The sequence below is a fragment of the Mesoplodon bidens genome (genome assembly GCF_964165515.1).
Source record: "Mesoplodon bidens genome assembly, chromosome: 9".
NCBI lineage: Eukaryota > Metazoa > Chordata > Mammalia > Artiodactyla > Ziphiidae > Mesoplodon > Mesoplodon bidens.
The window spans coordinates 91,256,660-91,273,224 of record NC_138166.1 but is presented as its reverse complement, the minus strand read 5'-3'; the positions used below and the strand labels follow the sequence as shown (position 1 = coordinate 91,273,224).

General features: G+C 40.5%; 1 protein-coding gene across 2 annotated transcripts in view; it reads left to right on the top strand.

Annotated features, from left to right (window-relative positions):
- Positions 1–16,565, top strand: part of DGKI (diacylglycerol kinase iota) — a gene marked incomplete at its 5' end in the record, with an annotated part of 459,522 nt that overhangs the window by 227,861 nt on the left and 215,096 nt on the right. For both annotated transcript variants that reach the window (XM_081244467.1, XM_081244466.1), the window contains 4 exons: positions 1,083–1,154; positions 5,030–5,146; positions 15,787–15,861; positions 16,441–16,536. In XM_081244467.1, the coding sequence (XP_081100593.1) occupies positions 1,083–1,154; positions 5,030–5,146; positions 15,787–15,861; positions 16,441–16,536 (360 nt within the window). The remainder of the gene's footprint in view (positions 1–1,082; positions 1,155–5,029; positions 5,147–15,786; positions 15,862–16,440; positions 16,537–16,565) is intronic.

Below are 16,565 nucleotides of genomic sequence, written 5' to 3'. Positions count from 1 at the left end.
AGTTTTTGGTTTCTTTTAACTTAAAGTTATCTGTATACGTTAAGCAAGACTTAGTCAGCCAATGCCTTAAAAGCTTTCCTGCCTGTCACATCTTCCTGTTTTCTTTGGATCACTTTACAAAAGCCTTGTTTTAAGATTTTTTTTTTGTCATTGATCTGCATTATTTTGTTTGGCTTAGATTTCACAGGCAGATAGAAATGGATGAGCTTTGGGAAAGCTAAAAAAAATTCCTTGAGTGTTACTGTGTACTTCCCTCTGGTAATTATTTAGGGACAGAAGCAGCCGAAAAGCATCTCTTCCTTTCTCGATGGAAAAGTAATTCTGTTTGTTCATTAAGAGGATTGTGTTTGCTATTCCATTCATCTCATTGCTGCTTGCTGGCGAAAAATGGAAATTGAAAGCTGCTTGTTTTGAGTCCAACGTCCCGGGGTATGATGAAAGAGTTTGCATTTCCTCCTCTACCCTGGGGCATCTCCCGGACTCTCACTTCTAGGTCACCTGCCTCTCTCATGGCTCATTTCTCTTTGTGGGTTCTCCATGTTCAGGTTGTATAGAACCTCTGAGATGGATGACCATTATACAGAGTCATGTGAACCAAAAGTGGCTCTTTCTTTTTACTTACAATAAAAATGTATCAGAACCTCATTTACTTGGGAGAAAAAGAACAACGTTTTGTTTTGTTTTGTTTTTTGGAGTATAACTGCTTCACAATGGTGTGCTAGTTTCTGCTTTATAACAAAATGAATCAGTTATACATATACATCTGTTCCCATATGCCCTCCCTCTTGCGTCTCCCTCCCCCCCATCCCACCCCTCCCGGCGGTCACAAAGCACCGAGCTGATTTTTGTGTCTGACTTTGAGTAGTGTTAAGGGAATGCTGGTGCCTCCTCTCTCACACTCCAGAGGATTTCGGGATAGGAAACTCTTGCGTGGTAGAATTTAGAGATGCCGCAGTGCCGAGTGTGGCATTTGCCATCCCAGTTACCTTAAGCCTGGCCTTACTTTGTTGGACTTCAGGAGGGCAGATGCATACTGTGTTTGAAGTGGTTTTAATTCTCTGTTTCTTATTCTGACATCCCAGGGCTTCCAGCAAAAATTCTCCTTCCACAGTAAAGAGATTGTGGCTATCAGCTGTTCCTGGTGCAAGCAGGCGGTAAGTTTGGGGATAAAATAAAGTGGGCTCGTGTTTTATCAAAATCGACTTACGTCATTGCTGGAGTTCCTGTCTGTAAGTGGAACGTTATCCTTATTTATGTGCTATCTCTCTCATAGGATCTGTGGAGGAAGAAAGACAGATCAAAACTATAGAACTATAGCATAAATGAGCTGGAAAAAACTATAAATTGACCCCTTTATACACTGAAGCCTGGGATCACAGATTGGAAAATCCTCTCCTGGTTCTATCCCTGGGTTTAGAATCGAGGGCTTTTCACTCCTACGCCACGTTTTCCCCACTACACTAGATTGTCGATGACTCCTATAGTGGGAGATTGCAACCTTAGATAATCCCTCTGACACAGAAATTCAGGCATCTTGGTTCTTCTGTTTTGGATATAGGCAACTTTTTTTTATAATGGGGCTATGTTAGGATAAGAGTGGTCTTGTATCCTTCTTTAGGTTTCGATGTTGTTATAGTTGGCTGTATGCTCATTGAAATGTAAGTCTTTCTTACACTTGAACATATATACTGACCAGGATCCAATGGTAATTTCCCTATTTACTTTTCCTCTCATCTTTTTTTCATTTTTTAACAGCTCTGTCCCAACTAGATGGTTCATTTTTTTGTTTGCCTATGGACCTGTTTTTTTCCTTAACTAGACAATGTATACTCTAACTCATAAGTTGGCAAACTATGGCCTGTAGACCAAATCTGACTGCTGCCTGCTTTTTTTTTTTTTTTTTTTTTTTTTTTGGTACGCGGGCCTCTCACTGTTGTGGCCTCTCCCCTTGCGGAGCACAGGCTCCGGATGCGCAGGCTCAGCGGCCATGGCTCACGGGCCCAGCCGCTCCGCGGCATATGGGATCCTCCCGGACCGGGGCACGAACCCGTATCCCCTGCATCGGCAGGCGGACTCTCAACCACTGCGCCACCAGGGAGGCCCTGCTGCCTGTTTTTATAAATAAAGTTTTATTGGAGCACAGCCATGCCCATCCTTTATGTATTATCTCTGGCTACTTTCATGCTACAGCAGCAGAGTTGAGTAGTTGGAGCAGAAACAGTATGACCCTGTAAGACTAAAATATTTACTATCCAGTCCTTTTATAGAAAAAGTCTGCTCTAATCTCTCAATTCACCTGTTTTTTTTTTTTTTGAATGACTGTATAATTGCGATACATTGTCCCCTCACTGCACAGCTAACCTGAAAAGAAAGGGCTGTGCTGTTTTAGTGAGGGTAAGGGTTTGAAGGAAAACATCAGGACTCTACACACAACAGCTTTACCTAGCCAAACAAAGCCATAGGGCAGGAGCAGAAGATGCATTTAGTTGAAACACATGAAACTGACATTTTTGTGGGTCAAAAACTTTTGAATTTTGGCAGTTCCATCAGGTTCAACCTAATAATCTCTCTGGCATAATTTCCCTAGGCCCGCACATGTCAGGAGGATCTGCTGTCACTAGGTAGGGACGCCTTGGTCTGGAAAGCTCAGTGCTGTGTCACCCTCCTGGCACATTTTTTATTCTTGGCATTTCCATCTCCTTTCAGTTAATTGTTACACAAATAATCTTTGTGCTTCTGTTCAAGAACATGTTCACAAACATAAGGCCATCCTAGTCCTTGAATGAGACTATACCATCAAAGCAGTATCTCCACCTGGACAGGAAGAAGCAGATTTAGGGCCCAGGGGTCCCCAACTCTGTCTGTGCTGCTGGTTTCCCTGATCTGGTGAGATGTTACTTGCCAAATGGCATCAAGCTGGCCTCAGACAAGGCTGTGCCTGCTCGTGCCCCTGTAGCTGCCAGGTTGTGGTTAGGTGGTTGATCCAGGGTTATTTAATTTGGGAACTCAATCCCACTTGACAGTGAACACATGTGCTCTCTTTTTATTAATCTGTAGTCCAGTTGAATCACTGAAAAACAACTTTCGATTGACCTCTGTGGCAGAGTTTTGGTCAATTCCAAGTATTGATATCTTTGAGTTTCCCAGGTTTACAACGTGATTTTTCAAGGGCTGAAAACACAAAACATTTTAAGACAGATTACAGTGGTGGTGTATTTTAACACTACAGGTAATTCCTTCTAGGATATCTGATGTCAAACAATTAAGTGCCTTCTATGGGTGCTTCCTGCAGCAGAAAATAAAACTGGGTTTGGGAGCTGGGTTTCATGGATTCAGGTCCTGACTCTACCACTTAAAAGTCCGGCAGTTTTGGACGTACCTCTTAGTCTCTCTAGATTAGAGACGACTCGGGTATAAATTGAGAGAGTTGGAGTAGGCAGTCTCTGAGATCCCTACCATTTTAGAAATGCAATGGCCATTCATTTGGGGGTTTATTTGGATTGCTAAAAGAAAATCACTTTCTAAAGAAGGAATTGAAATGACATTTCTCTGGTCTAGCAAATTGTTTGCAGATCACAAGTAACTGGTGGTAGGAGGAATTATTTATTATCTTACTAATTAGTATTTCACGCTTAAGTAATTGCTTTAGTAATTTGCCATGGATCATGTCAGATCTTGAAGATATTCAGCGATAAAGACAATTTCCCTGATGTGACATAATTGGGGTGGCTATATTTGCCAGTTTTCCGGAAACAGCCCTAATTTATGTCTGCTGTTCCAGCATAATTATTACCAGTGCTCCCTTTCATTCTTAAAATTGTTTCAGTTAAGATGATAAATTATGTGGTCATAGTAAGTATAAGCCAAGGAGAAGCTAATGTTAATTTAATGGGGATTTTATGTTTATTAGAAAACAAATGTTACCACTCATTATCACTTTACAGTCACCAAAAAAGATGATTGAAAAGGTGATTGGCCTGGGCTTCCCTGGTGGCTCAGTGGTTGAGAATCTGCCTGCTAATGCAGGGGACACGGGTTCGAGCCCTGGTCTGGGAGGATCCCACATTGACACGGAGCGACTGGGCCCATGAGCCACAACTACTGAGCCTGCGCGTCTGGAGCCTGTGCTCTGCAACAAGAGAGCCCGCGATAGTGAGAGGCCCGTGCACCGCGATGAAGAGTGGCCCCCGCTTGCTACAACTAGAGAAAGAAAGCCCTTGCACAGAAACGAAGACCCAACACAGCAAAAATAAATAATTAATAAAAATAAACTCCTACCCCCAACATCTAAAAAAAAAAAAAAAAAATGTGATTGGCCTAAGGTTACTCAGTCCATTGGGGTATAAACTTAGGCTCCTAGAACTGCGGTATCATTATGATCATTATTCTACTTTTACTTCCTTTCAAAAACCAAAAGCACTTTAGACTTGCCAAGTATGACAGGACCATTATTTTTTCAGTGGTCCTGGACAAACCTAGCAGAAGCAGTCTTTTTGTTCCCTCTCGGATTAACAACTCTCTAGAAGAGACATCTTCTTTCCTGGGCCCCCTACACTGGAAGGACTACCTGGGAAGGATTTACATCTATGGATAGAAAAAGGTGAGGCAGATGGTCGGCATTGCCTTTCTGCTTGCCTTCATTTCCTTCTGGACATCGTCCCAGATCAACCAAGTCTGTGACCAGCGCAAGCCAAGTGAAACAAAATTATGTGCAAAGTTAGCCTTCATAGACCCCTCCAAGTCTCTAACATCTTTATGTAAATATCCTATTAAAAGCTTATCAAATTTTAGCCGGCTTGTCCTGTAAGATGGATTTCTTGTTATCAATCGTTATCAGTTTGTAAAGTGGAATGAATTTGAAATCTGGTCTCTAAGTTCCTGGGGCTGGTTGGGCAGTGAGGAGAGCGTGTGACCTCAGAGAGAGAGAGAGAGAGTGTGTGTGTGTGTGTGTGTATACATGTACTTATTCCTTCTTGTGGCATCGTTGTCCTTTGCACAGAATTGTTTACTGGCCTGTTTTTCCCTTCAGTTTCACAATAAGGTGACCTGCTTCATGCTGCATCAGATTGAGGAACCCTGCTCCCTGGGGGCTCACGCTGCTGTTATTGTCCCGCCCACCTGGATCATTAAGGTGAAGAAACCTCAGGTAACTGCCGGAACCCTGGTGCTGCTGGGACAGCACAGAGAAAAAGTAACTGCTGCTTCTTGCTTTTCTCCCCCTGACGAATCTCTGGGTTCTTACAATCTCTGCTCACTCATCCCCAAGGTCCTATGCTTCCCAGTGCATCCCATTAGCCCATCACAGTTCTGCGCTGGGCTCTCTCATGGAACCAGCCTCCACCTCCTAAAGAAATCAAAGTTCCGCAGCAGGAGTGTTTCCTCCCCACTCAGGTGCTAATGTTCTCTTTGATGGGTGCTCTCCTGAATTCATTAAGGACCCGTAGTGGGTACAGCTGATTCTCACACAACTCTCTTCTCTTCCAGCCTGGGCAGCCCCAGGGAGTGGCTGTGAGGGCGCTCTGTGCCATTGTTTGGTTGCTATTACCACCAGTTCCAACCCGAATGCAGACTGTGGGTCATGACCTTCCCCAGCACACAAGGCCTGCTTAGAGAGCAGCACTCTTTTCTTAAGGCAAAGTAGAATTTATCCTCTGAACATCTAATCTCATTCTGTATTCCATCCTCATTGTACTTTCTGTCCTGGAGAGTCTCTGCTGCTATATTCTGGGAGACCTTGGTAGTTTTTCAACAAGGTCCTAATCTGTGATAGAAACGTTTCTGCCTTTGTACTGTACATCTTAGATAGTCATCTCCAAGTTATGGGATGCCAGACTTTTAATGTTACAGGGAGAAGATTATACCACCCCCGGGGTGCGGGTATCTTAGGGAGTCTTCTAGAATGTAGTATCTTTAAAAGATATGGCAGTCCTACTTCAGATGGTCTCCAAAATTATCATGTAGTGTATTCTCATTGACTCAGTTTTATTTAAAAACTGGTGGATCAGGGACACTGTTTTGCTTCATGTGTTTTATATAAAAGTTTTGCCTCTGATGAGTAACATGTAGGAATCATCACAATCCATGGAAGCCCTTGGGAACCGTTTTCCAGAGGCGAGTACAGTATCTACACATTAAAAATGAAACATCTAGTTATTTTTACATTTTAGAGCTGAATGTCACGAGATGCGAAATAAGTTGTCCAAGGTGACATAGCAAGTCAATTACAGTACTATGTCTGAGATTCAGGTGTACTGATTTCCAATTTGGTGTTATTTTAAAACCTCTTTAACATTTTTACTTCTTTGTGTGTGTTTTTCCCCTAAAATTCAGTAATCTCTCCGTGTGCTGTATAGTAAATATTCAGTTAAATCAACACGTTTTTCATCAAAAACCTTGATGGTATCAAGAAGGCTACTAGGCATTGTGATATAATACACAATCCTTGCTCTGAAGAACCATATAGTTATTTTAAGGAAAGATCAGGGGCTTCCCTGGTGGTGCAGTGGTTGAGAGTCCGCCTGCCGATGCAGGGGACACGGGTTCGTACCCCGGTCTGGGAAGATCCCACATGCCGCTGAGTGGCTGGGCCTGTGAGCCATGGCCGCTGAGCCTGCGCATCCGGAGCCTGTGCTCTGCAAGGGGAGAGGCCACAGCAGTGAGAGGCCTGCGTACCGCAAAAAAAAAAAAAGATCAGGGAGCGCTTCATGAAGCAGGTGGATTTCATTCTGCCTCCTTAAAGATGGGTGGGATTGAGGTCAGTGGAGAAGGAAATGACAAACAGGAGAATGGCACAAGCCAGGAAACTTTGTCCAAAATTATCTTCATGGGACTGTGAGACTAGGTTGACTGCAGTGGAAGGTTTGTGCAGGAGGTGTGTAGGGGATGAGCATAAGGTTGCTCAGGCCTGACTGGGAGAGAATTTTGATTCATGTAAACTTTATCCTTTTAAGCAAAGGAGTGATAGACTAAAACTGTATTTTAGAAGAAAACAACTAGCACGAGTGTGTAGCATGACCTAGTGGTATGGGATTTGGGCCCCTGAAGATAGAACAGAAAAATCAGAAGACTACCACTCTGCAGAGGAATTCTAAGTTTACCTTTCTAAACTTTAAAAATTCTTTGGTTGTGGAAATTTTCAAGCAAGTGAAGAGAAAGAGAAGATCATAATGAATTCCATAACCATGAACTTTTTTTTTTTGGTGTCACAGATATTTTTAGTGTTCATAAAGACATAAAACAGATTCTATACCTGAAACACCACAGATAATACAGAAATTTGACTTGAAATACAAACTCTGCGATTATCATTTCACATCCTGAATTGCTGTTGCAATATTCAATAACACATTAGTCGTCACTTCTTTCTAACTGGTCACTTATTTCTTTCCTATAAGGAATACTACTGACAAAACATACTCATTCATCTCTTCCTATAAAAGCACTTCTTTACTATGTGTCTTGTTCAACATTACATTTAAATATACAGATTCTAACTCACTGTCAGAATTCTGGAACCAAGACCTCATATACCTGATACATTCCTGTTTGAGGTCAGGTCCTTTTTAGTCTTCATTTCAATCAATACTTTTCTCATCCTGTGTCTAAATAATAACCCTTAGTTATTGGTATGTTATATCATTAAACATCTTTTTCTATATTCATCTTTTCTGAAAAGGAACTGATCTGCAATGCTGATAATAATAAACATTAAAATAACTAAATAAGACACTTGCACATAAAAGTGTATAACCCTGAACTTTTCTGCTATTATTGTTTCGTCTAACCCCTGCCACACCATGTTTTCTTTTTTGTAGTTAAATTTGTTTTGAGATTCACGTGCAGTTGTAAGAAATAACACTGAAGGATCCCATGTACCCTCTACAAATTTTCCCCTCATGGTAACATCTTGCAGGATCATAGTATAACATCACAGCAAGGATCTTGACATTGATTAGTCAAGACACAGACCAATTCCATCACCGCAGGTATCCCTATGTTACCTTTTCAGAGCCACATCCATTTTTCTCCTGGTCCCACTCCATTTACTCTGTCTTCTCCAGAGTGGAAGTCTTCCTTTTTTTCTTTTGCTAGAGTATTTTAAAGCAGATTTTAGCATACCATTTAATCTGTAAATGCTTCATTTTGTTTCCCAAAAAGATAACACTTTAGAAAGACAACTACATACAATTATCTCACCCATCAAAAGTAAATAATTTGAGGTGGCATCCTTAAAATATTTTCTGGTTGTTTCAAATATATCTTTTTTTAACAGTTATTTTTTCAAATTAGGATCCAAAGTCTACAACTTCCTTTTGTTGACTGATCTCTTAAATCTCTTTTAATCTATAGCAATCTCCTCTCTTATTTTCCCTGCCATTTATTTATTGAATAAATTGGGTCACTTTACCTGTAGAATATCTCATATTTTAATTTTGTGTGTTTTAAAATGATTTTCCTTATGGCCCATATTTCTTGAAATATTTAGATATAAAGACATTAGATTCAGGTTTAATTTCTTGGCAAAAGGACTATATGGGTAATGGTATCTTTTTCTATAGTGTAGCTTTTAAAGGAGCATAATGTCAGGTTGTTCACTCTTAGTGATGTTAAGATTGATCTGTGAATTCAGGAGCTGTCATCCTAATCCATCTATTATAAAGTTATCTGTCAGTCTTTCATCTATAATTTTATCCATTAAGGATTGTTACCTAAAACTGTTATTTCATTAGGGGTTGCTAAAGGGTGATTTTTTCCAGATTTTACTCTTCATTTTTTAGCTACAATTTTTCTATAAAGAGACCTTTCCCTTATTACCAGCAAATACATAAAAAATGCTTACTTGTTTGCCCTTAAATTTTCAGAATAATAAGTTGGTATCTTAGCAACTTTTATTAAGTGGATGATTGGTGGGGGTGTTTTTTGGAGAGTAGTTCACAGTCTGGATGCTAAAGTCCAAAATTTTTTTCATCACGCACCTTTTTATTATCTTCTATGATTCAGAACATCGTAATAATAAGAATGAAAGCTAACATTTATTGAACGCTTTACATGTGTTAGGAAATATTTTAAGTACTTTACCTTCAGTATCTCATCATCACAGTGCTCTATGGGGCAGGTATCCTATTAGTCCCATTTTGCAGCTAAGGAAAGTAAGGAATAGAAAAGTCAAATAAATTAGCTGGGACTATATAATTATTGAATAGTTTGAGATGGCATTTGAACCCAAGAATTGTGATTCTGGAAACCAAGCTTTTAATGATATGCCATGCTGCCTTACTGTGTTACTGTAGCCAGCCTTGCTGAATCAGTGAGCTTTAAAATTTTGGTGGTCCCTCCTCCTCTGGGCTCCAACGCCATTAGGTAATTTAATCAATTAACTAAGTTCTATGTAAAGGGTAGTGTATGATGAGCTTGGGGGCAGGGTGGCAATAGAGTAGTGCTGAAGAGCTCTGGCTTGCAAGCCAGGCTGCCTGGATTCATAACCTTGCTCTGCCACTTAATAACTTGGTTAATCTCAACTTAATCCCTTCTGTTTCAGTTTCTCAGCTGCAAAGGTTAAATAATACTAGTACCTAACTCATAGGGCTTTCGTGAGGACTAATGAACCAAAAAAGAAAAAATAAAACACACAGAACAGCACCTGGCTCATTGTAACCACTCAAATGCTAGCTCTTGTTATTTTCCTTCTTGTTGACTTTTAGGGGTGCAGGGTATCAGGTGAAGCCGCACAACAGCAGATAGCAACAGTGGGTAGTCATACGGGGGTCAAGACAGAAGTTATTGATCCCTGAACCGTCTGTATTACGGTGAAAGAGGATGTAAAGAGGGTGAGATTTCCAATGGAGAGGGTAGAAATAGACAAGAATAGGGGCCATAGCCTGGCACCTACTCTGTTTCCAAGTGCACCTTGAAATACTACTGTAACTGTTGTATTTCACACTGTAGTGGGATTGTGTGTTCACTAGCACAATGCCTATCCTATGAGAGAGAGTCAAGACCTGATCATTTACTGAATAAAAGAATGGAAGAAGACTGGGGGAACATCCATACCCAGAAAGTGAGAGGAGGAAGAGAATCCTGCAAGATAGAGAGCTATGATTGCATTAAAGTTTCATTATTAAAAATGAAAAGAAAAATAGGGCAATCATCAATGTTAAATTCTGTAGACATGAAAAAAATAACAAGGATTGAGAAAAGTCCTTGTGTTGGGGACCAGAGCGTTGATGACCCTAAAAACTGTAGTTTGTAGAGTGTGGAGTATGGGTGGCAACCTGTTAGTGATGGTGTGGAAGCAGTAAGATTAGAGAATTTATTGGAGTTATTGGGAAATGATCAAAAAATAGAATTTGGAAAGTAGACAAAGAACAGATAAAATGTTTTTTCAACTTTTAGAATTTATATATCTTTCCTTTATATATTTCTATATTTCTCTATGATACTGCTTAGAAATGATAAAGACGAGGCTTAATTGAATTAAGTAAATGTTTAATTAACCACATTCAAAGATGCTGTTACATGCAGTGAGAGATCCAAAGATGAATCAGATGTTCATTTGATGTCCACAAAGAGTGTACTCCCCAGTGGGGAAAATAGACACAACAATCTAAATCACTGGTCAGGGTATTTGTGGATTCTGGAGAGGAATTCAGCCACATGTAAATCCTTAATAAAAGAGTAGCTTTCAGATGTCTGGGAAGGTTTGTCTTTTTGATCAGCGTTCATCTCGTGGGAGAGATACATATATGGTGGTGAGAGGAAGGGGCCAGACAGGTTGGTTGAAATAGCCCTGGTCAGTGAGACGCCTACACATCTGAGGCGGAGAGAGGTAAATGCCACCTAAGATGTAGAAACACAGTGGAGACATGAAGCAGAATTGAGCAGCTTCAATCATGGAGAGCAGCCTAGGCTCAGTGGAAAATCTGTTGTTTGTGCTTGGTTTTGAGGGATGTGGGCGGCGTCCCTGGGAAGAGGGATGAGGAAGGACAATGCCAGTTGATAGGACATAACTGAGAACAGCAGTGAAGATGGGTCATCAAATAAAGTCAGCTTTATTTGTGATGTGTGTGTCTAAACAGATGACTCGAGAGAAGAGTAAAGGAAATCTGCCGGAGTGTATAATGGTCAGGAAAAGTGGGTTGTAAAGAGGTGGAATTAAACCATATATTTTCCTTCTCTGTTGAAAGATGGCTGGTTCTGAGTGGATAATTACTCCGTGACCAGCTGTGGAGTTGGGAGCTGCATGAAAGTTTGATGGTAAGGGAAATGAGGGCTACCTGGATGATTTGCTGGGTTTCATCACCAGATTACTTAGACCTAGAAGTTAAAAGATGATGGACGGTAGATGACTGGAAGGAATTAAAATGACAAGAAAACCAAATGTCAACAACCAAACCTGAATCTGTTGATATAAAGTAAACGTTATATTTAAAGTTACAGATGTCAGTGTTTGTCCTCTGGACTGAAAATGTTAGCAGATGATATTTTGACTGGATGAATGAGTTAAAGATGTTCAAATGCGAGTGTAAGCACTTGGAGCTCCTGGAGCAAGACCTGTGTGACATGAACTTTTTGTGGGTCAAGGTTTGGCGGGGGGACACTACAGGTGTGCGTTTTTAATAACTAACATCATTCTCCACTTAATGCTTTAAAATTTGGCTTTCCCAGTTAAAAAAAATCATAGGGAAAAGTCTATTAATACATCCAGATTTGACTCTTTTTTAAAACTACTGTATATATCCCACACTATGGATATTTTACAGTTTATATAAGCCAACTTCTTACCAATGGATATTTATATTCTTTCTAATGGTCTACTTATAAAAATGTCGCTATCAACTCCTGCCTAGCCTTGCATTGCCTTTCTTCATGCTAGTCCTTATTCCTTATGATCGGATGATCTTAAAATGCTGGGGACCCCATGATAGGTAATAGCAATGGCGAACAATCTCCCTCAATGCCCAAGTGACTTCCTTTGATTAGTTCTAAAGGTCAAGCGATACTTGCTGTGATTTGGCCAAATACGCCTGAGAAGCTGCGGAGACCCTGTCCTTAACTTTGGAATGAGTTTTCTTGATTCTTCTGCTTACCTGTCCTCACAACAACCTTTGCTTCAATGGTATAGCTGAAGCAGGGCAGAGTGAGAATGTTCTTTAATAGACAAAGTCCATGGATCGCCCTCTTATTATCCATCAGAGTTTTGTCCAGTGTATGATGGGAGGGCTTCATTTGGAATGATGAAGTGAGATACTTTCTCTTTAGATATGTTATTATTTAGATCCTTTGTGATCCCATCACCTGAGGAAATCCCTGAAGAGTAAAAAGAGTAGTACATTAGGCTTCATTCACAGCTGAGTGATTCACCAATAAGATTTTGTAACAGCCCAGGAAGGAGTCCTAACTAGGATAAAGATTGTGTTGATAGGATTATTTTTGTGGCAAGGTAATTCTTCCCAATACCTGGTACAAGAAAACAAAAAGCCTTTATCTTTTCTTAGGCCTTTAACAAAAGAGTGGGCACAGAATGTACAGGGGGTGAATGCTGTTGGAATCAGAAGAATGTAAAAATCCAAATGAGAGCACAGTATTTCACTGTTTGGAAAGTGTTGAACCCTTTGTATCACTGAGTTAGCAGCTCTTGTTAAGAGGGCTGCTTTGTTTTAGGACACAGGACAAGTATTAAAGGTTTCTTGACTGTATCACCAACAATTCAAGACAATAACGTCTTGGCATAATTTGTACATTCTTGGAAAGCATGTTGTTTTGTTTAGTTCTCACAGTACTGACCAGGCAGGGCAAGTGATAGTGTAGATCAGCAAGGCTAGAAGATTTGTCTTGGCCAAAACACGACCCTAATCTGCCTTCACATCCATCTGTTCCTCGTTGGATTACACTGCCTTCTAAAAGAAGTGATATATTGAGACCGAGATACATATTTACACGGGAACAGAAGGAAGCCTGGGGAACTTGGATGTGCGCTGTGAAGTTCCATACTGCTTATCTTTTGCTATTTGACCATCCGTAGGGCTGTAAGCTTACTCAGAGCTCACATAGAAGCGTCCAGGTACTGTAAGTCAACCACTGTGCTTTATTTTTGCCCCCTCCTTGTTCTGTGGGATGATGGCCTCAGATGCGTGTGGCTCGGTGAGGCTCAGAAGCACTTGTATCTGTGTTTAAAACAAAGGCCGTTTTGTGTGTCTGTTCCCTGTTAGAGTTGAGTTCCCCGCCTGCCCTGTTTTCAGACATCAAGCCTTATTTTGATGTGTTTTTCTAACCCTCTGTTTCTCAAACATACTTGATCATCAGAATCACCTGAAGGACTATGATTTCTATGATCAGGCAAGTTTAGGAAACAACCTCAGCTTGGTCCATTCGACCTATCTCTTGGAGTTTAATTATTGAGTCCTGTCAAGAACCAAGGCCGACAGTGTGTTCCTTCAAGCACTTGGGGTCCTGCCTTGCTCTTGGCACTAAATGAACGAAAACAGCAAAGAAGTTAGGAGACAATCACTCACTTCCTAAGGATCCTTTTCAAAATCAGGAAAGGCTCACTCAATGTTGTGAACTCTAAAAATATTGGTTTATTATTTCCACAACGATTTGAGTTCATACCGTGTGCCGGGCATTTGTGCTGGGTGTTGGGGATATAGAGCTATGAATGAGGCAACTGACATTTATGGAAGTGCTTCTCATGGGATGGATACCAAGTTAACTGCTTCACATCCTTTTTCTTGTTTAAACTCCACAACTGTCCTGTGAGGTAGGTAATATCAACTTCATTTTAAAATTAAGAAACTGTTATTTCAGAAGTTTGACTGACTTGGCCAAGGTCACAGATCTAAGTGACAGGGAGGTTCAGAATTCACACCGAGCCTGGCAGATCCCACACCTCACGTTCCTCACCGCAGTGATTGGCTTTACCACAGTACATATGGCTATTCACTCTGCCCTTTGTACTTCAAACAGGGCTTCTCAACCCCGGCTACACATTCGAATTCCCTGGGGAGCTTTCATTTTATTTGATTATTCTGTTCTATTCTGGGGAGCTTTTAAAAAGTATCTTTGCCTGGGCTTCACCCCAAACAAACTAAATAAGAATATTTATTGGGGCCCAAGTACCAGCACTCAGAGCATCACTGAGTGCCATCAAGTAGATACTGCTTCTGTTGGTCTAATAGTTTTCAGCATTCTTCTTGGAATATTTGGCTGATTAAAAGTTTAAAGGTTCCGAGTAATTTTTCTTCCCTTTTAATAAAACCGAAAGTAGTCAAAATATAGCAAATACTCGAAGAATGCAAAAGTTTCCCAAAGAGGGGCACGATAGTACACCCATTTAAAGAGGAATTTGGAAATTTGGAGATCTGTTTGCAGGAGAAGTATAGTCTAGAGTGAGTGATGAGAAATCACCTGGAATCTCGAACACCTATGAACTTCCGATTTCTTTTCTGGGGAGATTCAGAGAACCCGAAGACTCTTTCAATCTGATGGGGGAAGAAAACCTTGGGACAAATGTTGGTCCAAGAAAGTTTTCTTCATCCTTGGTGAGCACAGGCCACAGATCAACTTATTTTTTTCATGGTCCAAATGAAAGTAAAATAAAAGCTAAATAGTTTCAGTCTTGTAACTTGGATGTTTTACTATATGTACTCTAGACTAAGGTTTATTTTGAATGCTAAGAAAAGATACTCTAAAATGTTGAAGCATAAATACCTAAGTTTCTTCAAGCTGTTTGAAAACATTTAATTGCTCAAACAATGCAGATGTATATACTTATATAAGCTTTTAAGTTAAGAATTTTGTATTTCAGGCTTTCAACACTCTGTAAAACTCTGTGACATGGTAGTAATAGCTTGCCTTTATGAAGATGGCAATCGAATTGACTATTGACTTTTCACTAATTAAATCTGGCTTTGCCTTGTCTTCAGCCAGTGAGCTGTGACTATCCCCTGAGAGAGGTTCTTCTCAAAGCATCTGTGTCAAATACTAAGAATAAATAGCTGTAATAATCACAAAGTTGTGGTCCATAAAATCCCTAGAAAGAGAAAGACTGGGAATGTAAATTTGGGGTCACTGTGTTTCAGCAAGTTGGATGCAATTCTATGAGAAGAAAAAAAAATCAATGTTACCAGGGGAGGGAGGACTGTTTAAACCAATGGGTCTTTAGCCAGAGAAAGGAAGAACAGTGACTCCCACTCTATTATTATAAGTAACTCGAGTCTTTGCATAGTATAACCAAGCCATTAATGCTGACAGGGGAGTTGGATCATAAAGTTCCAGTGGGGTTGAGTCATTTTATGAACAGGTCATTCCCTATAAAAAGTAAAAAGAGAGGAAAAAAAACAAAAAAACCAAAAAGGAAAACGTGAAAAATGGCCTCCTTTTTTACATTTCCACATAGGTGATCTCCATACCAGGAGATGAACTTGAACTTGGTTGGGCGGGAGACGGACCTGGTTGGGCGGGAGACTGGAGCCCCTCAGAGAATTTGGGATTCTTCCATTTTTACTGGGAGGGTTGGCAGGTATAACGTGTGTTGTTATGTGAGTCCATGAGAGCCTCCAGTGTTCTAAGTCCCTGCCTCTCCGTGTGGTGGGGAGTCAGTCGCTCACTCTGAAGCACGCGACTGGGTTCTGTGTGTGGCTTACCCATGAGCAGTGGCTTGGAAGTGTCAAAGCATGAGAAGCATGCCGTCGAACAGCATGTGCTGCCGTCATCTTCTAGATGGTTCTGCATGGGAAAGCTCGTGGGCCGTCTGCCTGCGAGCTGAGGTGGTCCCTTCTTTCCCTACAGAACTCGCTGAAGGCTTCAAATCGGAAGAAGAAGAGAACAAGCTTTAAAAGAAAAGCCAGTAAAAGAGGAACTGAAGTAAGTGCTTGAGGGTGATGGTCCAGTGAGATCCATCCTCCTCTCCATAGCTGCCTCTGTCTGACTTGACCTGGCCAAGCATGTTTTTCTGATCTATCTCCTGCCACTCTCTCCTTCACCTTATTCTAACCACACTGGGATTCTGCCTATTCCTTAATATATATATATATATATATATATATATATATATATATATATATATAAAAGTATATAAATAAATATATAAATTCCTTTAAAATATATATATATATATGAAACCTCCTGCCACTCCAGAATCAGAGCATTTGCACTTGTCTGTAGAAGTATTATCCCAAAGATTATAAAGATGAAGATAAGAGCTGGAACGTTTCTAGAACGCTTTGAGTATACAGAATAAAAACAAAAGCGTGGCTTAATTCTTGGGGGCAAGTTATAGCTTGAGATACTGTCTCACTTACTTTGAGTTAGTCCTGTGAAACAAGATGCAGAGTTTTTTTGGGGGGTGGGGGGGTGCTAGTAATTTCTCACTTTCATTGTTTTGGGGCTGCCTTTCAAGTCACAGACGTATGTCTCAATAGTTCTGCTTTCTTTCTTCATTAGGAAAACAAAGGTCGCCCTTTTGTGATAAAACCTATCTCTTCTCCTCTCATGAAACCTTTGCTTGTGTTTGTGAACCCCAAGAGTGGAGGCAACCAGGTAAGTCAGTTTTCATGAGTTTCACCTGG